Source organism: Daucus carota, chromosome 7 (assembly GCF_001625215.2).
Source record: "Daucus carota subsp. sativus chromosome 7, DH1 v3.0, whole genome shotgun sequence".
NCBI classification, from domain to species: domain Eukaryota; kingdom Viridiplantae; phylum Streptophyta; class Magnoliopsida; order Apiales; family Apiaceae; genus Daucus; species Daucus carota.
In genome coordinates this window covers 31,672,926-31,694,436 of record NC_030387.2, presented here as the reverse complement: position 1 = coordinate 31,694,436, position 21,511 = coordinate 31,672,926, and the positions used below count along the sequence as shown (strand labels likewise).

At 33.8% G+C, this 21,511-nt stretch overlaps 3 protein-coding genes across 9 annotated transcripts; 2 read left to right on the top strand and 1 right to left on the bottom strand.

Annotated features, from left to right (window-relative positions):
* Positions 1–2,042: 2,042 nt before the first annotated feature.
* LOC108193535 (expansin-A1) lies at positions 2,043–3,740 on the top strand. The gene is made up of 4 exons (XM_017360237.2): positions 2,043–2,192; positions 2,287–2,432; positions 2,621–2,909; positions 3,015–3,740. The coding sequence occupies exons 2-4, from the start codon at positions 2,306–2,308 to the stop codon at positions 3,319–3,321; spliced, it is 723 nt and encodes a 240-aa protein (XP_017215726.1). The 5' UTR covers positions 2,043–2,192; positions 2,287–2,305; the 3' UTR covers positions 3,322–3,740.
* An 810-nt stretch (positions 3,741–4,550) lies between these two features.
* Positions 4,551–5,174, top strand: LOC108194925 (probable calcium-binding protein CML46). Its single transcript, XM_017361861.1, has one exon. The coding sequence runs from the start codon at positions 4,551–4,553 to the stop codon at positions 5,172–5,174; it is 624 nt and encodes a 207-aa protein (XP_017217350.1).
* Positions 5,175–8,097: 2,923 nt separating this feature from the next.
* Positions 8,098–17,894, bottom strand: LOC108196332 (hypothetical protein). 7 transcript variants are annotated; one of them, XR_010285705.1, is made up of 12 exons: positions 17,560–17,876; positions 17,075–17,171; positions 16,849–16,915; positions 16,541–16,716; positions 15,961–16,153; positions 15,014–15,147; positions 14,836–14,918; positions 14,115–14,259; positions 10,166–11,054; positions 9,287–9,804; positions 8,863–9,018; positions 8,098–8,411 (listed from the first exon to the last, which is right to left on the bottom strand). XR_010285705.1 is itself a non-coding variant. In XM_064081644.1 (12 exons), exons 1-6 carry the CDS (start codon positions 17,689–17,691, stop codon positions 14,842–14,844), a joined length of 708 nt encoding a protein of 235 aa, XP_063937714.1. In that variant the 5' UTR covers positions 17,692–17,884; the 3' UTR covers positions 8,098–8,411; positions 8,863–9,018; positions 9,287–9,804; positions 10,166–11,054; positions 14,115–14,259; positions 14,592–14,740; positions 14,836–14,841. The 7 variants fall into 7 exon arrangements, 6 of the variants coding, with proteins under 6 accessions (XP_063937714.1, XP_063937715.1, XP_063937718.1 ...); XM_064081644.1 differs by lacking the exon at positions 15,961–16,153 and adding an exon at positions 14,592–14,740 and having other exon boundaries at positions 16,541–16,741; positions 17,560–17,884; XM_064081645.1 differs by lacking the exon at positions 15,961–16,153 and adding an exon at positions 14,592–14,740 and having other exon boundaries at positions 14,115–14,254; positions 16,541–16,741; positions 17,560–17,884.
* Positions 17,895–21,511: the final 3,617 nt, after the last annotated feature.

Here is a 21,511-nt window from a genome sequence, read left to right as displayed (position 1 = left end):
GAGTTAATGATCATTGCTCGCATTTATCAATCTGCCTATACGGGTACGCAATGGCCAATGAGGCTATAACAGAATACATAACAAAAATGCAGATCAAAATATCATAATATAGAAACCAAGTCCAAATTGTCACCTCTTACTTGCATCTTACCAGTCAGGTAAGGAAAGCTAAGATTTGGTCAAAATTGGCAAATACATACATTAGTTTTCGAGTGGTATGGGAAATTTTGGTGTAGCAAAGCTAGTTAAAGGTCAATTCTGACATCTAACTTATCGATAACTTATCTCATCTTCTCAGTTGTTCAGGTCGGAGTCTGATATGTATCCCAAGTTGTCGATTTGGTCCCAAAACGGGTAACTCATTGTCAGGAAGTCTGATGAGATAATGATCTCAAAACATGCAATGGTTCAAATGTTTAGCCTCTTAAATCAGTATTTATATTCCCATGTGCCTCTTGTGGTTAACTGTTTATTATGTCCCTACTGGTGGTTGCCATTTTAATGGTTCATGGTCCACTTTATATGGAAAAGATAGTCCAGTGAGATCCCCCTTCTGATCTGCAAGTAATCAAACTAGCTGCTCTTAACATGTTGCTAATTGACCTATATAACAATAAAGATTAAGACTTGACAACAAATAATAATTAGGAATTCATAAATCATAACTTTTTTTTGAACATTTATCAACAGAGTTCAAAGTACATAATCATTCCCCTTGCATTCGGTTAAAATCCTTTGTACTGGTCCAACTTAAGTGAGTACGTACTTAGGAGCATCGAGCTCGTAGTAGTACGTATGATAATTAAATACTTATATTATGGTTGCTGGTTATGCCTAAACCAGCACCAACATGACATGTACTCTCCCACTGCAGAGTGCAGTCTCCATCTTCAATCTTCATTAACCGAGTCATATTTGTTCTGTGTTCGTCTTCAATTGTTTTCGGTGAGGAAAGCTACGACTCATCTTTAGGGAGAAACAAGGATCAGAAGAGAATGCAATGTATTATTATAAACCTAAATTTATATAATCACCGCAGACTATAAATTAAAATATACTCACATCAACTCATAAGATGCATGGAGATTAACGGAAAAAAACTAAAAACACATCTGTATATTAAAGCGTGAATCTAACCGACATATTACTTGATTGGTCATTTTCAGAGATAGAGAGAAATCATATCCACGCATCTTCGAAGGACAAATGTCCAACTTCCCGAAGCAGCATTGCCCATAAATTCGACTCTTGTCATCGTATATCGTTCACAATTTTTTTTTAGGGTGATCCATGAGGATAGTAGCAGTACTGACGGACCCAGGATTTGCGATCACGAGGGCTAACTGTTATTTAAAATAAAAATCATAGATAAAAAAAAACATTCCAATAATCCAATTCATTAGTGTTAATATCAGTCGTATTCAATATATATAAGAACACATTCCAAGGTTTTTTTTTAAAAGTTTCTAGTTGCCCGCTATGGGCGGTCTCATATGCTATGACCAAGTCTGTCACAACCGATGTGGGACAATCCTAATGATAAGACATGTAAACAGCTGCAGCCTGCAAGTAAACAGCAGAGTGCATTATGGTTCAGTTACCGTCTAGGTAAATACCAGCAAACTACATTGATTGTCTGTGAATCATGGTTCATAACAAATGTCTGGTCTGCATTACAGGACAGGCTTTAATTCTCTGATAAATACACAAATTAAACAGTTGAAGCTGGTAGGGCATACGATCTTTAAGTTCATTCAAGATTTTGGCTACAACTTCAAAAAAAATAGTTCAACTCAGATTAATAATAACGGTTGTACTGTATCAGATGGAAAATCGATAACGAATTGAAACAGTGAAACCGGTCATTTCAATAACTTCAGATGGAGACTGAGGTTGTTCGAGTAACAAAACCACGAGGCTTATTTAATTCAATACCCAATTTTCATAAAACTTAACATGGAGTGTTTCTAATATTTCAGAAAACAAAAAACACCTAGAAATGACTTCTCATTATAAATTAAATTTTAATGGTCCCATGCATGCAAATTGTTGGCACCTAGCTTTTATGTTGATTGATCCTCGAATCCATCCCTACCCGAAACTCATTCATCAAATTCCTTTATTTATTCACTTCCAAATCTCACTTCATTTCTTCATTACTACTCCTCTGCAGTTCAATCTAGCTCCCTTTTGTTAGTACTTGTCCCTGTTTCTTTTTACAAACATTTATTCACACACACACAGTATGCAACAGTGACTAAGATTGGTTAACTATGGTTTCTGCAGGTTGTTTTGATCAGTGAAGATGACTGTAATTTTCGTTATCGGAATTTTGTCGATTATAATCTCGTCTGCTGAAGGGTATAGTGGAGGGGGCTGGATAAATGCTCATGCTACCTTTTATGGAGGTGGTGATGCTTCCGGGACAATGGGTATGAATACATGCACCTCCTTACTAATACCAATTTATGTTTTTACGAATGATAAACGATAATTAAAGGCCTCTTGCTCTGACGGTATCTCCATTGCTGTAAATAATGTAAAAAACGAGGTGGAGTGCTGAGCGTTTTTTAATTATTAGAAAAATGAAAAACTTGAACTGATATATTTTATTGTACAGGTGGGGCATGTGGTTATGGGAACCTGATGAGCCAGGGATATGGGACAGATACAACTGCACTGAGCACAGCCTTGTTTAACAATGGCTTAAGCTGTGGAGCATGCTTTCAAATCACTTGTGTGAATGATCCACAGTGGTGCCTCCGTGGAACAATCACCGTCACCGCCACAAACTTCTGCCCACCAGGCGGCTGGTGTGATCCACCAAACCACCACTTTGATCTCTCTGAGCCTGTCTTTCTTCGCATTGCTCAATACAGAGCTGGAATTGTCCCTGTTGTTTACAGAAGGTGAGTAGTATTACATGATTTTTGGATATGTAACTAAACAACTATGTGATCAAGACTAAATTTGTTACATAATTAAACTGCTGATTAAATTTAATGCATTCATAGGGTACCCTGCATGAGAAGTGGAGGAATTAGGTTCACCATAAACGGTCACTCCTACTTCAACCTGGTCCTCATAACAAATGTTGGAGGAGCCGGAGACGTAAATTCAGTGGCTATAAAGGGTTCCAACTCTCAATGGCAACAAATGTCAAGGAATTGGGGACAGAACTGGCAGAGCAACAGCTACCTCAATGGGCAGAGCCTCTCTTTTAGGGTCACCACAAGTGATGGCAGCACCGTAGTGTCCTATAATGTCGCACCTTCAGGCTGGTCTTTTGGACAGACCTATACTGGTGCCCAATTCCGGTAGGAACCTACTGATGCATGCCACTCTGCAAACCTTTATTACACATATCATACTTATATGGTGAGTTCAGTTATATAACTACTTTCTTCAAGTTGACTGGATATATCGGGTCCTCCTATATAGTGACCCTGTGAAACATATCTTTCTGAGTTGTCGAGACTTGAGAGAGGCACAGTGAGGATATACATGTTGAAAGGAAGCATCCTATTTAGTCGCGACAGTACGTGTATGATGACAATAGTAGAATGTCGTCATAGAAAGTGGTGGTTCTTGTATAAGGTAATTTTCAATCAGATCAAGCTTATATGGTTTCTTGTATCTATGTAATTCTGCAGCTTTCTTTGTGGAATGAAAAGATCTAATGTAAATGTCTGGTCTTGTTATTTACAATGAAGTCGAATTTCAGGACTTGTGAAATTAAAGAGTACTGATATATTACTTGACAGTTTCTTCGTTCTCATCGATGCTTCACTGTGAAACATATGCCAAGATTTAACCTCGCGTTCTTTCTTGTCATTTACTTCGCAAAAAAGGATGGAATTGTGCTCCAGAATCCAAAATTCAATAAAAAAGAGAATAATTTTGCAAGTCTTTGAATATACAAGTTACAAAGAAAATTACAAGTAAATTAGATGATCGAACCTCCAAATAATTCCAGAATTGCATGCTTCTCGCGCATCATTATAGTATTAAGACTAGTTTAGCTGGCATCATCATTAGCTATCATTCGCAGCACCAGAATATGTGAGTGATTGCGCAATCTAGCTTAAGAGGTGGGCTAAGAATGCAAGCTCTACGAAACTGCAGTGTCTCTTCTTGTTGTCTTGTACCGCGATTTTAGCCCAGCAAATCAGGCACAAAATATTAAAATACCCGGCAAGATCAGGAAAACAAAACCGGCCAGGCTGCTATTCTCACTAAAAACACTTGTTTTCTCAAATGCTACTAGACTTCTTCTCCTAACATGTAGCTGTTGAGAAATTTCTCTGACGTCTCATGACCGTTTCCTCAAATTTCCCTCCACTTCTCTTCTCAAATACCTTACACTTTCCATTCTCATAACGAATTTTCTGACCATTTCATACTCATTTTAGTCTCTTCTGTCTCTCGCGCTTATATATAAACAGACTCTCCATTCATTCTCACATCGTCGCAAGCAATCCTCCTCTGCAATACGTATTTCCTAGAGAAACAAATTAATTCAGTGAAAAATTTTGTTCGCGCCATTAGTCATGTCTCTTGTCAGCTACCTAGATCAGTTTCCTATGGAGAATTTGTCCTTGTCGCTACAAAACATTCCATATTCTATCATTATCATCGGATTGGTTGAATTTATCTTCTTTCGGTTCAGTATCAACTGGGCTGAAAGAGCGTACAAGTACTTCTCCAGATCATTTTCTTCCATCCAATACCAAACAGCTGCATTTTTAGAAAATTTTGGGAAGCAACAAAATTTCGACATATTGAAAAGGAAAGCTTGCACAAGTGAAACAGAGGATGCCACAAGTCTGTGCACAGAGGATATAGAGATGGTGCTGGGAAGGCTTGGGATTTTTCGCGATACTTGTGAGGATAAAATGTTTCAGGAGAGGTTTGGTTTGGATTATTTTTGTAGCTTGTTTGAAGAGAATGAGCCTAGCTTGGATGAGGTTAAGACAGCTTTTGATGTGTATGATTTAAACAGAGATGGGTATATTGATGCATTGGAGTTACAAAGAGTTCTCTGTGCTCTGGGTTTAAATGAGGAATCAGGAACTGAGGAGTGCAAGCAGATGATGAATGTGTTTGATGAGAATAGAGATGGGAAGATAGATTTCAGAGAATTTGTAAAGTTGATGGAGAACAGCTTCTGCTGAGTCTCATTCTGCCTCAAAATGTTCATACTTGGCCGAATATTATCGTCATCTTCATCACTCACATGCCTCTGTTACTAATTTACAAGAATTTATCACCAATGATGAAATTCGACATTGAAAATTATACAGTAACCATCCATGGTTGATTTAATACATTACACTCAAGGACTACAAACATTTTCGAGTGATACTCAGTCAAATTCAAAAATAAAATTAAGTCAGGTAAAATATTCTGAGATTTTCAACTTCTACCTTTTAATTAGAATTTCACTTGTAACTTTTTTATAAAAAAATCACAAATAAACCGATCCTAACTCATGAGTCATAGGGTGAGATTTTTAAGCCCAACCAACCAGACACATGCTTCTTTGACGAAATTAGAAGCAAGACTCACTCCTGGCAAGGTGAAGCAGAAACAGAATGGAAATTTCAAAATTTCAAAAAAAATTCAATTCGATGTTATTTACTTGCTGTGTTTCTTATGGACTGATACACTTGGTTCGCAAGATAAACAATCGATCTTATAAATTTAATAGGAACATGTGCACAAGTTTGTTAATGATCCTCAACATCATGGATTTGATACATTCGTCTGCAACAAATTTCTCATTCAACTAACGGAAGATAGGCAACCAGTAAAAACAAGAAATTTTAAATATCCTGAGTGTTGCAATTTTAGAAAAATATTTGTAGTTGCTAATATAAAATTTTCTCTACGGAATTTCCGAGTTTTATATTTAAGTTGAACATTTTTTGTTGCCCAAAACACATATAGACAATCACAAATCAGATATTTTTTGGTTCAAGTTTGGGCTTTAAGTTTAACCCAAAAAAGAAGCCTAGACCCAAAATTATTTTAAACTTCTAGCTTTGAGTTTTCATCCTATTTTCAAAATGTTGGCGCAACGAAAAATATTGTGATGAAATATTTTTATCATGCTCATTTATTTTGTGATCAATTTTGCTTTATAATAGTAATGATATATATCATTTATGAAACTAGAAGAGTAACTAGCTTTATAGCCCGTGCAAGGCACGGGCATTGCTCAAAATACTATTTTTTTGGTTATAAAATTGGATAGAAAATATTGGAGAATTAGATAAGAAATTCAAGTCTACCTTTTTATGGTGTTTTAACTGTTAACATGTTATTGTTATGATAACGAGAACACTTTCTCAACATAAGTGTTAAGTGTTGAAAAATAGCAGAAAAAGGTAGTTTATCTTTTGACATTGCAAAGTTTTATCCATTACATTAGACACTCCTTTCACCGATCTTTCGGATTAAATCCTATCACATTCTCACCGCCAAAACACCTTGCTTATGATACAGAAGCAAAGAGATATTTATGATCTAAGAGGTTCGTTCTGATGTACTATTTAGATAAATACATACTCTTATCTTCCAAAACTATTTAGTTGGAATGATTATCAACTAAAAGCTATGCCCAGGGAAGGACATATGAGGTGGTGTCCTCGCCAACAAAGTAGAAAAGCTTAAACTCGCCACTGCACATCTTCCAGGCTCACAACATTTCTTGATTTGAAGTTGCTAGCAAGACAATTCCAATAATAGGCCAATCAAGTCACTACTTTCTCCAACCTGCATTACTTTGGTCTTCCGTCGATTATGTCTTCTAAGGCCTCGATTTAGCTTCTTCATTCTCTCGCTATTCTATTATTGGATAGACAAAAATCTATATATATACTTGCAAATACGTACATGTAGTAAAGATCGGGAAAATAGTCAAAGTTTTAATATAGGAGTAAAATTGGAGATTACCAACTTCCCTGATTGTATACTGTTTGCATAGACTTCATTGCTAGTTGAATTTGTTGATGTCTTTGAGCACTGGGTTGTTTGAACAGTCATGCATCTCCCTTTGGTGGCATCCAGTGTTTTTGTATCGTTTCAGCTGAAACTTTTTTCACGTTTTGGCATTCAACTTAATTCTCCGTACCCAAAAAAGCATTAACAAAGTTCTGAATACAAGTTCGTGCAAGCAATAAGCATCCTGCCTCCAAAAATCATTCTCGTATATGTATATTCCTTTAAAACAATTTAGATTGCTATCATTAAAGTTAATATATGCAATTAGTATTATTGTCTCGATTGGGAAAAAACTTGTAATAGATCCTTATTACAATAAATAATATTGCAACCAGAGGCCGTCTACAGGAAGGTCTCCAATACAAATAGCATAAAGCAGACAACTATATAGGTGGGAATTGTACTTTCTGGTAATTTTTTTCAGGTGGTTTCCAGAAAGTACTGTAAATCTAAACATTTATATAAGGCCGATAAATTAACCTTAACCTGTCAAAGACGTGTAAAAAATTATTAGAAATTTTTGAAAGCACTAAACAAAGGAAAAGAACTTGGATTATACCAATCAAAGGCTTAAACTATTTTGGGTGATTATAATGTTAGGCTTATTTAAGTAATTTAAGTACGATGACCAAGATGGTTAGGCAAAAAACATACATATCAGAGTTATTCTAAACACTCTATATTTTGATTGGCATTTTATTGGATGAGTTATAGTAGTCTTACTATCGGCAATTCAAGCTGACCAGAAATTTTATAATGTAAACAACCACCCATTGGTCGCAGAATTAGCAATCAAGAGGTAGCAGTAGCTTAACTGACACAAACAAAAGCAAACTGGATGCAAAATCATATACATATGAAAGAATAGATCATTAGGCCTCAATCTTTCGAGGAAAAGATGCTACTATTATTTATAGACAAGTGTTCCTATATTTAAGCATGTATCATCCTTCAATCAACAATTTCCTTGTACCAGGTAGTAAATAAGCCTAATAAGTCATTTTATTTAACTAATCTAGCATACCACATCAGTTCGCCAATACATAATACCACACAATTAAATTTAAAAAGCAGCAACTTTTCAAAAAGTCATGCAGCAAATCAACAGCAACATTTTTTTGCATTAACATAATCTCCTAATAAAATCATAGCTAGGATAAGCCGAATATAAGTATTACACAGGCAATCCTCCTTTCTACTCCGAGTCAAGATAAAGTGAATATATCACTGTGCTATATTTTGCTATAAAAATAGAATGTTGAGCTTAAATCCAGCACCTTTTTACATCAACTCTGTTTCACCGAGCTTCTTGATATCTCATAAGTATTCCAATAGCATCCATAAAGAGATCATATAAGCCATTGAGATCTTGCCAAATGTAATTCCACTGCATATTGTATTGTTACCTTAACAAAAAAGAATACGAGAATTAGCACAGAGCATGTTAATAAAGACCTGTACATGAACCAGTACTCTCAGTCGGACTCAATCTTGATGCCTAAACTGCCCTTGCTTTGTCAAATGCAATCAAAACATTCATTAGAGTCAATAAATTCATTTTAAACATCAAACAAGAGATTAATTTAACACGAAGTCAATAAAGGTATAGGCTTACCATGAAGTGCTGGAGAGTTCACGCTAATCCACTTTAGATGGAAAAATTAAAATAAAGGTATGTTTAAGACTTACTATTTCATGTTGTCACTACTTAGCTTGCTTATCTGAGCGAAATAAATCAATCATGGTTCATTTCTTATAAATTAATCGACATCCAAACATTAAATCACACAGCGCCACAATGAGCATACATAATGAATTAAGGCTTAAGCGCTTAATCAATGATATGGAGTCACTGACCTTGCGTTGATCTCAAGTGTAATCTGGAGTGGCTGCCACATGGAATAAAATGGCTCAGAAAACTCCCTTGGAATAAGTCAACAACCAATTTTTCTGCAATTGCTAAATTCTCTTCAACGACACTATCCCTTTCAGAGGAGCTAATGCCATTCTTGTCTGAGATTATCAAGGAATGAAACATATCTATTCAAATATTTGAACATTATTTCACTCTAATTTTCCATACAAAATTTGATTGCCTCATCATCACCACTAGAATAATATAACTACATACAATATATTTCTAATATGCCTAGGTCGACCAATTCCCAAATCAAATTGTTATCATAACCGTATTGAGATTACTTATAACTTTGGTCCCATACAGAGCCCAACATCAGAAAGTGACAGAAAATGAGAAGAGGGCATAGAGAAACTGAACTACCTGCAACAGATTTTATGTTTGATTGTCTCTTAAAAAGAGCTCTGAATGCACGCCAAGACCAGAGGTCTCACCCTCACATTTATTTTCTCTCGTCAACTCACTCAAACTCTTCTCTCTTTTATTCTTCATCTGATCCCGATCTTCCGCTACAGACACCTTCTCCTCAGACTTCTTTGGTTCTAAGGAACCCGGTGTAATCTGTTTCTTACCTCCATCAGACCACCTCAAAGGGCTTGGTGTCAATTCTTTACTAATTCTCCCAAACTTCCTATTGCTTACCGGCGACACTGACGCGCTTTTCACCAATCTTTCTGACCTCGTCATACTTTCCAAAGTCGCAGGCAATTCTTTGTTAGGAAAACAATCTCTAACTGACTTCCTTAAACTATAACTATCACTGCACCAAACCAAGTAACAGCTGATCCAGTTCCATTAACTACCGTCTTCTTTAAGCCATTACTCCCATCATCCTTACTTCCACACAGCTTAATCACACTGTTGCTTGTCATTCTCCATTCCTAATCACAAACAACATAAATTACCACCAAAACAATGTAAATTGCAGCATAATAGTCCTCAGAATTCCTAAAAACACAATTTTTAATCCACCAAAGTACAATAACATAAAAATTAACAAGAAGCAAAAAACACAATTTATATGCCATCAAATTTACATCTAACCATTAACAAACAACTTAAAGTCACCTACACAAACAGCTTAAATCCCAAACACGTGAGCCTTAACACAAACTACTGCACATCAACAGCAAAGATTGCATGCATTTGACGCAAAACGAACAATCAAAACCCTAAACATGAAAACAAACACTAATTTCACAAAATAAGTACAATAAATTATACAAATCAATTGAAACTCACCTCAAAATAGAAAAATCCCAGAAAGTTTCGATCAACCAGACATATAAAAACACTTCTCCGAAAATTCCACTGCTTGTTCTGATGTGTTTATCGATTCAGAGAAAAGCCCTAATTTACAGGAAATAGGCTGCCATGAGACCCATAAGAGAGAATATAGAAGGCTACTTGATGTAGATTTTAGTACTTCGACCGTTGATTATATGGCATGGTGACGAGAATAAAGGGAGTTGTAGAGCCGCGGAAGAAGCTGTAAAGTTGCGTAGGTTTAAATTAAACCGTTTAATAAACGATATGGAGTCACCGACCTTACGTGGATCTCAGATGTCATCTGACGTGGCTGCCACATGGAATAAAATGGCTCAACCAAAGTGCTTGTTGCAGCATTATATATATAACTAGCGTAAAAGCCCGTGCAAGGCACGGGCCTGTTGTATAACTAACATATACTTTCAAGTTTCAGATATAATATCAATATTTTACGATTTGGTATGTGCTTATTAAAATGTATAACTAACATATACTTTCAAGTTTCAGATCTAATATCAACATTTTACGATTTGGTATGTGCTTGTTAAAAAAGTTCAGAAGTGTCTTGTCTTTGTTTCATGCTGTTAACCATCAAAATAAGTCTCCATATAAAGATAGAATCTGATATAAAAATGACGTCAACAACACAATACTGAATGATGCCACTCATTTTGTGGTTATTCAGATTGAGTTTTAACTAAACTCCTTCCCTTCCGGTATATGTTCGAGCATGGGATCAAAAGATAGACTCGTCCCTCTTGAGAATTTTTTTGACTGGCGCATTATGTAAACATTCAATATACGAGTTGAACACAAGCAAGTTGAAGGAGCCACCCTTGTCTTGCACATTGAGATCCAAACCCTGAGACAGAATATAGTTTAAAATTAAATCTGAATGAGTGGAAGTAAAGATCATATATATGGTGAAAATAAAAATCAAGGGAGTCGAACCATGCAAGTGCAAATCCCAATAAGTAGAAAATTTCAGACTTAAATGCATATTCTTCAAATCAGCCCCATAGATTTTTTAAATGAAAAATCAAGGACATATCACACTCTGTGATGCTCGGACCCGCCCGGAGACCCCGCCGTACCGGTGTCGACACGACACGATCCGGGTACGGACACGGAATCCGGATCGGATCCGTCCGGTGGAAACCGGACTCGTCAACTCCGGCGACTAAATTCCGGCGACACAGAATCGGCCATACTTCGTGTCTTTTCCATAACAGAGTTGAAAAGAAGAAGATGAAGAAGAGCGGAAAGAAGAAGAAAAATGAAGAAGGGCGGAAAGAAGAAGAAAGATGAAGAAGATGGGAGATGAAAAAGCGGGGAAGATGCCTCGATTAAAGAAATTTTTTTATTTATGTATACAGCTGTACTGGCTAGTTGTACAGATATTGTACTTCAACCTTTTAACGATTTAATTTATTTATTTTTGAATTTTTACTTGATTTTGAAAATTTATTATTATAATTTTTTTCTAATTCCTATCAAACACATATGAATTATAGAAATAACGTGACTTTCATAAAATTTAAATTAAATATAAAACTTAAAAATTAAATATTAAGATTAAACTTGATTTTTGATAAAGAATCTAGGTAGCTTTTTAAAAAGGAGACATATAATATTTTTTAAAGGATAAAATTTGCACACTTAATAAATATAATTTTTGAAAAAATAATTTAATAATTTAATATAATCTGTAAATTTGGTTGAAGAAAATCAAATTAATGAAAATAAATGATGTTATCTTTCTAGTGTCCATATCCCCGTATCCAAATCCCGGTGTCCATATCCGCGTGTCCGATCCTTATGAAACGTGTCCCCGAGTCTAAGATTTCATGATTTGGCGTATCGGATACCAGGATATGTGTCCGTGTCGGATCCTTCTAGACGAGTCCAAGCATCCTAGATCACACTCATGTCGTTTTATAGGTCTTAGTATCAAAAAAATAGGAATACTAACAATTAGGAAAGCAGGAGCAATTGTGAGTTATTCGAGTATAACTTTTATCTTAATTTTTAGGTAAGTAAGATGAAAAGGTTCCAGAAGGCATAGCCATAAACGGGGGCTAAATCATAGTCTAGAAAAGAATACGCTGAACCAAAGTTGAAACTTCAGCAAAAGTTATATAGTAGTCTACAATAAACACTTACAAATCAGTTAATATTTTGACATTCAATTTTCTACAACCACTCGAGTCTATTTGAACACAATTTATCCCATAAAATATGTTGGAGCATAAAGCATAAATGTAGTTTTGAGAATATTCATACTATTAGTATTGTAAGTGGGCAGTCTTGTAAGTCTTGTCTTGTAATACATACTTGACATGATGGTATGGATGTGTAACATTTTGAAAAATTGGGAACTGAAAATAAAGTTCTTAGCTGACGTTATTCCCCAGCTTTTAATCACAGTGTGTATCAGCAGCAGAAGTTAGTGGTTTAACAGTTTGATTTTAATTTCATGGAAGCAGTTCTGAGCCTCTCATTATCATTATTCATTCCACATCCCTATTCTAATCTTTTCTGCTGCTATTATACCTTGAGATTAGTCATTCTCAATTCACTAATAAGACCCTTCTCTAAGGACCTTAAACATTGATATTATATTTGACTAATTAATTAATGATTTCTTGCCATGTTGACCTTTGTAACCATGTTACACACCAAACAATTGGAATAAATCACAAATCTGAGCTGTGTACTTAAATTTTCTGGTCAAATAGATAACTTTGTTCAACTGCCATTGTATACAAGCTCACTTTAAATTTTGGTATCTCAGAATAACTGCCATCAAGAGTAAACAAAGAATTCTTGTAGTTCTAACCATTCTTCTAATTTGCTTCTTTCATTCGATCAGAAATTAAGGTGACATGCTTAATGCATGTAGAATTATAATAATTATTGTATATTTTTATTCACAAAAAAGGGAGCAAAAATAATAATTTCAAACAGACAGTCAATAATGTCTCAAGAAGTCAAACGACCTATGAAAAAAAACGGAGGGAGTACCATGTCTAAATTACTTTTCACAGAAGTCTCAAGTTCATTTAAGCTGATCTATAGCCACATGGGATTACTATATATATAGTTTGATGATGGTATATACCACAATCAAAAGCAACACCCAGAAAATAAACTTATACCCAAAGCTTACTATGAGAAGACCATAGGATCTAGTTCTTTCAATGGCATCTTTTCCTCAAAGCTTACGAGTATCATAATTAACAAATCATTGAAATTACCATATTCTAAAATTGTTGGCCACTTTCAACTTCAGCCTGGGTAACAAGATTAGTAAAGGAGGTTTGGTTCTGTTTACTATGCAGAACCAAGAGGATAGATTAGTGCCTATGCAATTCAGTTTTACGATATTGTGTATGGAATTGGGAAAAAGAATGTATACTTGACAACAAAACAGATATAATATATAGCATGACCCATGAGGACTGGCTAATGAAGTTAAAAAGGTCTTCTTTGTTGGAAACCACATTTCATGTTAAAATATTAAACTTTTACTATGTTACCCGAACTCTTCATTTTGCCTCGAGTACCCGTGTCGGACACTCGACACTCGGACATGCGGACACTCCGACAATTACTTTAGGCCAAAAACATGTAAAATTTTCAATTTATGCTGAGTCCGACACTCGGACACGTATCCATGTTCGATACTTTTAGCTGAGTCCGGGTAACATAGAACTTTTATATGATAAGCTAAACTAAAATATGCTAACTAAAGTTTCAGGTTGGACTTTTGGATCATTTATTTAATCTTCATATGTCCTTGCAAATACATGTTCTTATCTAATTGCAAAAGCTTTGATGTCAATGAACACTCAAATTCTTATGTTCCCCCTACTACACTCTGAATATTTCATGCGTGATCCAAATAAAAACCGGAACATACCTGAGCTGCCATGTGTTTGTATCATTGTCTGTCGACTTTAATATAAGATCCACAGATGATGGGCTTCCAGTGGGAGCCAAATACAACAGGCAGTTATCCAATGACCATAACTTAATTGCTTCTCAGAGGCTCCTGAGATTCTGAACTGCGACATATAGTGGTAATAAAGATCAAGAAATGTATTATCATAATTAAAAGATATGAACAATAAGTTATTGTTATTCTGTATTCTCATTCACTTTCGCTCTACTTTCAACAATTATTATAATTAGATAGCATGTAGTCTTTCACCTCATTTAATTTAGTTTCATCTATGGTCAAATATCATCTGTTTGGATTACCCTCCTAACAAGGACAGAAATCAAAGACCTGGACCATCTTGGAAGTAAAAGAAAAATGAAGAAAGGACAAGTCAAAAGTAAATTCATAATATAAATTCACAATATAAATAAATTTAAAAAGAACTATGAAGCTGACCATTTTTGCTTTGGATCAGTGAGAACAGAACATTAACGCAACTGTGAAGCTGACCATTTTTGCTTTGGATCAGTGAAAACAGAACATTAACGCATCGAAGATATGTTTAAGTGTGAGAACATGTTTGGCCAAAAGAAATGATAGTCGATCTAACAATAACCCAAACCACAAATAAATATTTGCATTCACGCAAATGCACAAAATAAGCAATGACATAAATAGTAATCATTTCTAAATTATCAACCTGGCCTCAAATATATGTCGGCGCCAGCTTTGACATAGAATTCAGAAACATAAAGTGCATAGGCGGCTTTAAAGAAGGAAAACCTGATATAAATGCACAAGTTTGTATAAGTATCAGATTATGTATCCAACTGACCGAGATAAAATTTAATGTGAGGACTAATTATATGGGAGCTTACTGTACTCCTCTTTGATATCCAAGAGCATGAAGTCATCAAATTTTGCCACCTCCTTCACGAGTTCTGACACTTTTGCTTTATCTCCTGTTCTACTGATAATAAATCTGATGACCAAGCCAGTGGCTTCTTCTGAGCTGCCAAATCCATTTATAGAAGATGATCATCAAACAGACAATAGTGTAAAAAGGAGTGTGCAGAGGAAAAAAAATGCTGATTCCTAGTTGCCTTGAGAGGGAGTAAAGAGAAAACTAAGGGATAAAACTCAATATTCTCTGCTTTAATGATCAAATATTTTTGGGACTTATAATGCACTCGTATTTAATGATCTGATATCACTTAATAATGGAACAAAACATAGTTTACTAACAAATTATCCATTAGATAAAATTAAAAAAGATGCACACAAATGTGAAATAATAGTGCATATTTATAATTGAACTTGCAAGTTTTACATACACATTCGACATTTATAAATTTTTTTCCGCGAAACTTCAGTTCATGATTCACAGAAGAACTCATGAAATCATGTGTCATCGAAATCTTAAGTTTAAACTATCCAAGAAAAACTTTTAAAATTAAGTGCAATCCTCAGCAATAATCACAATGTGCCTAACACTCTATTTTCAAAATAAAAACAAAACACTGCTAGTCATATCCATTGTATCTTCACAGTAATGAACAGACGGAAATTAAGTTGATGAGAATGCCTTTTTACTCTAGCATGAGACAGGCCATCAAAATGAACAGGTAAGTACACGATTTAAGTAGACCCAAAAGATATATGGTCAATCAGAGGTTTTATATAAATTATCAAATGCCTTTGTTTCTAAAATATCCCTGAAGATGTCTTTGTAGGCTAATAGCCCGCATTCATGTAAAATCTCTGGTTTCTATTTTCATATACTTGTGCCTAAGGCTGAGAAAATCAGATTAGATGAAAAAATTACCTCTGCTCTTTGATACATAGCTGCATCAAAATATAAAAGCTTAAAATGGTTTTAGTCACAACTATGTTGTCTGCCATCATTCTTTTGCATGTAGGCATATGATGCATCTCAGAAAGTCTTCTAAGTTGTCATTGGTTTCTCACAAATCACAAGATGGCCTCAAGCAGCAGGAAAACAACCCATATCTCCTCTTCTACAAACAGATAATTATAATTTAATAATTAGTGAATTACTAACATGTTCTTTGTTATTTATTACACAAGTGACAAAAAGTCTCTTTGCTTAATTAAAAAAAAAAAAAGCTTTTCTGCGTTGTGCTACAATATGCTCCAAAGAAAATCTTGAAGAAATCAGTGAAATTGAGCCTAAAAAGTCTGAATTGGGTTTAGTTATGACCACAAAACACTCAATTTACATAAACAAAAGAAATAATATGTTGATAACAGTGACCAACTATATATAATTATTGCTAAAGATTCACACTTTTCTAAATAAACAAAATAAATATTTTAAAGGTTAGATATTTGAAACAAAGCAGAGAGCAGATGAGAAACATACCCTTAAGAGTTGGAATTCTTACCCTGCGTCGGGGAACAACAATTGTGGCCAGAGTGACAACATCATTTTGGTACAAGTCACCAGTGACATAGAGATCACGATCTTCGGAGTAGCTGCTATGCAGGAGTCCAGCTTGTCTTGCTGACTCAAAGCTCTGTGTAAACGGAAGATCATCATTGCAATCCCAGCTCCCAAATGCTGGAACATGGATTTTTTTGAATTCCTGCAATTTTTTTCTCAATTAAAATCATATACTAACCACAACAAAATCTTAAAATAAAAAAGATATATGTAAAAATAATATGTTATTACAAGGAAAAAGAAACATACCCAGAGAGTACAAGTTCATGTTCTGTTGGCTCTTTGCTACTTAATATGCAGTCCTTTGTAGGTGTATCTAATGCAAAAATAAGTTGTTAGTTTTGTCCTTCATTTCTCAAGTCTAACACTCTAGTCATTAAAACAGATATACCACTTGATAATATGTTCTCATGGTACTTAATATAATTCTATTGACTCATATGTTATAACTATCCAAAACCAGAAAAAATCATACCTGGGGCCCGACGAGCAATCCCTTTTCTCCATGCCACAGATTTCAACGCATCAAAAAGAGTTCTCTTCAAATATACCCACTGTGAATTGACATATCCCTGATTGGGTTAAAAATAAACATATAGCTTAGTAGTTGATTCATATAGGCATATATACACTTGTCACAAAATTCAGAACAGGGAAAACTCCTATCCAGATGTAATAACATACACCAAGTTGGTTCTCAATATCACTGGGTACAAAACCGTATGCTGCATATGAGTCAAAAAGAGCATATCATAATGTAATAAGCCGTTGTTTCGCCTTAACGGTCCATATATATAACCTAATTACCAAATGCAAACCACTATTAAGCATTATACGAATCACAAACCACATATATATTCACTAATTCAGATACATATTGCAAACTAACTATTTAATTGAAAAATAAGAAACACTAATCAGCAATAAAACACGAAAAAAATAAAGAAATAGAAGCTAAACCTGGGAAATAATAGGGGAGAAAGTGAGAGATTTGACGGAAACGACGCAATTGAAGAGCTGCCATTTTTCGGGTTTATGAGAGGTTTCCGATGCACTGTGTAGTGTAGATGACCTATAAATTATGTACTTCATAGACTCTTTTTGAAAAATCCTAACATCTGTTTGTTGAGCCTGAAGAAAATGAAAGAGTTCAGCGAAAAACGATCCGGTTACTCTCTGGGTCTCGAGTACATCGTTACATTCGGGTATAACGGACGGGGATATAATCGAAATTCTGTGAAAACTAAGGGCTTATATGTAATTTCACAAGCATTTTTCTTGCTCTTTTTGCCCATGGTTCCCTTTTAATATATAGAAGTAGATATAATAGATTTATAATGATGGTTCCTTCCGGGTCAGAAAATTATAAATAAATTTCATTTAAAACCATATCCAGATGTGAGTGACCAGTATAGGCAGAAAGCGGACCTGCTTCAATTCTTTTACCTAAACATTTTGGGCAAGGAAAATGGAAGAGAACGTCAAAGCTAACTTAAGTGAAGAAATATAGGTAAAGATATTATTAGAGTAAACTGCATATCGTGTGCCTTGAATTTGGACAAACTGCAAAATGTGTACCCAATGTTTCAATAATGCAAAATATGTACCTCAGTTTTAGGTTCTCCTACCATATGTGTACTTCTGTTAGATTGCCGTCAAGTTTGCTGTTAACTATTCACTAAGTTCACTGAACGTTCATTCACGCATAAATTTGTTCACGCATTTACTTCCAGAATTAATATTTTGTGTTATTAATTTAAAACATTACTGCAAATTCATATACTCCCTTCGTCTCAATATACGTATCCTTTTTGAATTTTGACTAGTCAAAATTATATTACTAAAATTTATATATATTATATAATTGAATTTTTTTTATAAAAAATATCATCAAAAAGTAAATCTAGACTATTTTAATATGTAACTTTCTATTTTCTAAAATAATAAATAAATATTTTTTAATAGTTGGTCAAAAATTAGTCAATTTGACTTCTCGAAAAGCAAAGGGACTCGTAAATTGAGACGGATGGAGTATTTTAAAATAGAGATTTAAGGATGACAAATTAAATTATTAGTCGAAAATATTAAAAAATATTTGTAGGAAAAATTCAGTATCAATTAATTGAATATAAATAAAGTATATCTTTTAACATAAAAAATTGTCAAAACTTATTGCCATTAATTATTTTGAGTATTTATATTACTATTTAGCATAAAAAAAAAATTTGAAGACTAAGCCTATCTACCTATATAAATTTATATAAATTAAAATAATTCATATTCTGATTACTTTGTCAAGTTTCAGAGAAGGTGAAGGATTCGAAGGGAAGGGCTCGACACACATTTAATGCTGCTATAATGTATAAATTTATAAATTATTATAAAAATTGAAATAAAATTTAGTATTTAAACTTTTATACAAAAAAAATAAAATAAATCCGAGATTATATTTTACATATATCTTAAAATACGTTTCAAGCAGTGAAAAAAACTGTAATGAAATGAGTGACACGGAAGGAATAAATTTTTTACTCTTTTTCATAATATGATTATTGAATATAATAAATTTTAAAAATATTGGTTTCAAAAATTTTGCTTTACACTTTCTTATTCTTTCATAAGAATTGTATTTTTGAACAAAAGTATTATTTAAAAATATAATTTGAAAAAAAAGATCGACTCTTATTATGAAATATATTTTTTGAAATATGAAGTATTAAAGAAATTATGTTTAATAATTTTTAATAAAATGTATTAAAATTTAATTTTAATCTCTAAATTGAAGTTATTTGGTCATCTATCTCTATCTTGAGAATCAAAAAATTAAAATTTTGCCGATCGATAATTAGACCTAGAGACAAAAAATTATATTAAACGATATTAGATTTATTTATATTAAATTTATTTTAATTAGAGCACAAAACAATCACATTTAAAGATATGATGAATTAAAAAGTTATATTAATTTGATGATTAAAATATTTAGAACAGAAGTAGGGCGTCAGCATGGACACTTGCCAACTTACACTTTAGCCACCCATCTTTCACACCCTTCACAAGCAACTTAACAGAGGGTTAACGGCAGTTAACGTGAGGTACACATGTTGCAGCATCTCGGAAACTTTGGGTACACAATATGCAACTCGGCTACTTCAGATACACACTTTAAAGTTTGTGCAAACTACATGTACACGTCTTGCAGTTTACTCATATTATTAGGTTGGATATGCCAATAGTAAACTAAATAATTTGCGTTATAGATCGTTAAAGATTAGTGTTTGTAAAGTGTAACATAAAAGTGAAAGTTGGATGGAAAGTTGGACGAGGACTCGTATTTAGCTGGGATTTTATTAAATTTTATATATTATATAAATTTTAGTGGATCATGTTTGTTTTTGATTTTATGTGAATTATTGATAAAATATTGTAAAGTTGATTAGAGTTTCTAGGATGCTATCGATTTTAATAAATATAACATATATCATAAATGTTATATATATATATATATATATATATATATATATATATATATATATATAGGGAAGTGCTCAAATACAAACTAAGTTAGTGTACAAACTACAAACTCAATATAAGCCCTTGGATGAATCTAATCCAATGGCCCCGCAGGGGCAACCACACACCAGTTAATATACACCCTGTCACACATGATCCGCAGATTCCCCTCCGTTTTTAATTTGAATTTTCCCGTTAATCGGTGAACTTTTTTTGAAATCCGACTTCACTGTATTTTTGTTCATCTCGCAACGATCAATTTCCATACCATATGTGCTATATTTCGATTTGATTTAGAGACTTTTTAATTTTAGTTTGTAGTTTGTACGCTAAGATGGTTTGTACCAGAGTAGGACCCTATATATACTAACCTTTAACCCGTGCGAAGCACGGGCGGGTATATAGTTCGTAATTTATTATTTATATTTAAATTTTAACGTCATTTTATTAGTATTTTAATATTAATAGATTGAATTTAACTAAATTATATTATTCGACTGATTATATTCTCTCCCGATTACTTGAAAATGGACAAACCCTATATATATATAATACATTTAATCCGATTTTAGTACATGTAGATTTAAAAATTAAAAAAATCAGAAAATTTAAATTTTTTCCAAACATAGACGATCTTGTAATACATTTGAAAGACTCAGTAATCTAATCAATCGAATTTCAACATAATTCTGTAATGTTGATTTTTTTGACAACAGAAACTTTTAAGATTAGAATTTGAAAGGGTTATGTAATGTGTGGTGTTTATATTGATATAGAACACGTTAAAGTTAAAAAGAGTTATATAAAGTTTCTTGTTAAAAAAAGATATTCAAAATTATTATTTATAATTTTATTTATAACATCATTATAAATTTTTTAATGAAATATTATATGATAAGATATTGTTAGAAGTGTTTTTAATATTTGAAACTGTTTAACAATGTAAGACTAATAGACTCCACATTTGTAGAGTTGTAGTACCAAAAGGAGAGTACCAAACCAAAAAATATAACTAAAATCTAGGACTACAAATTATACCCATGTTGGCTTATTATAGTATAGTATAGATATATAGGGATTTGTTCAAATACAAACCAACTTTATCATAAAAACCTAAAAACCAATTTCAAAACTAAACAAATATTCCCCCAAACTCTTAAAAACTAACAATATCACCCCCCCTAGCTTTGCCATCAACTTCCCCAAACTTACACTTTCCACCCCGCCACGTCACCACGCCACGTCAGCGCAGGGGGTCCCCCACTGCTGACGTGGCACTGCCACGTCAGCACTGGGTCACACCCACTGCTGACGTGGCAGTGCCACGTCATCTGCCACGTCAGCACCTGCTGACGTGGCACTGCCACGTCATCTGCCACGTCAGCAGTGGGCTGACCCA

Excerpts from the sequence above, each read along its gene's own strand:
- LOC108193535 (XM_017360237.2), top strand. The coding sequence starts at position 2,306 with ATGACTGTAATTTTCGTTATCGGAATTTTGTCGATTATAATCTCGTCT. Across the intron at positions 2,433-2,620 it reads TGATGCTTCCGGGACAATGG|GTGGGGCATGTGGTTATGGG; the intron begins GTATGAATACAT and ends TTTATTGTACAG. Across the intron at positions 2,910-3,014 it reads GTCCCTGTTGTTTACAGAAG|GGTACCCTGCATGAGAAGTG; the intron begins GTGAGTAGTATT and ends ATGCATTCATAG.
- LOC108194925 (XM_017361861.1), top strand. The coding sequence starts at position 4,551 with ATGTCTCTTGTCAGCTACCTAGATCAGTTTCCTATGGAGAATTTGTCC.
- LOC108196332 (XM_064081644.1), bottom strand. The coding sequence starts at position 17,691 with ATGAAGTACATAATTTATAGGTCATCTACACTACACAGTGCATCGGAA. Across the intron at positions 17,172-17,559 it reads TCTCCCCTATTATTTCCCAG|GGATATGTCAATTCACAGTG; the intron begins GTTTAGCTTCTA and ends TAACCCAATCAG. Across the intron at positions 16,916-17,074 it reads GATTGCTCGTCGGGCCCCAG|ATACACCTACAAAGGACTGC; the intron begins GTATGATTTTTT and ends TTTTTGCATTAG.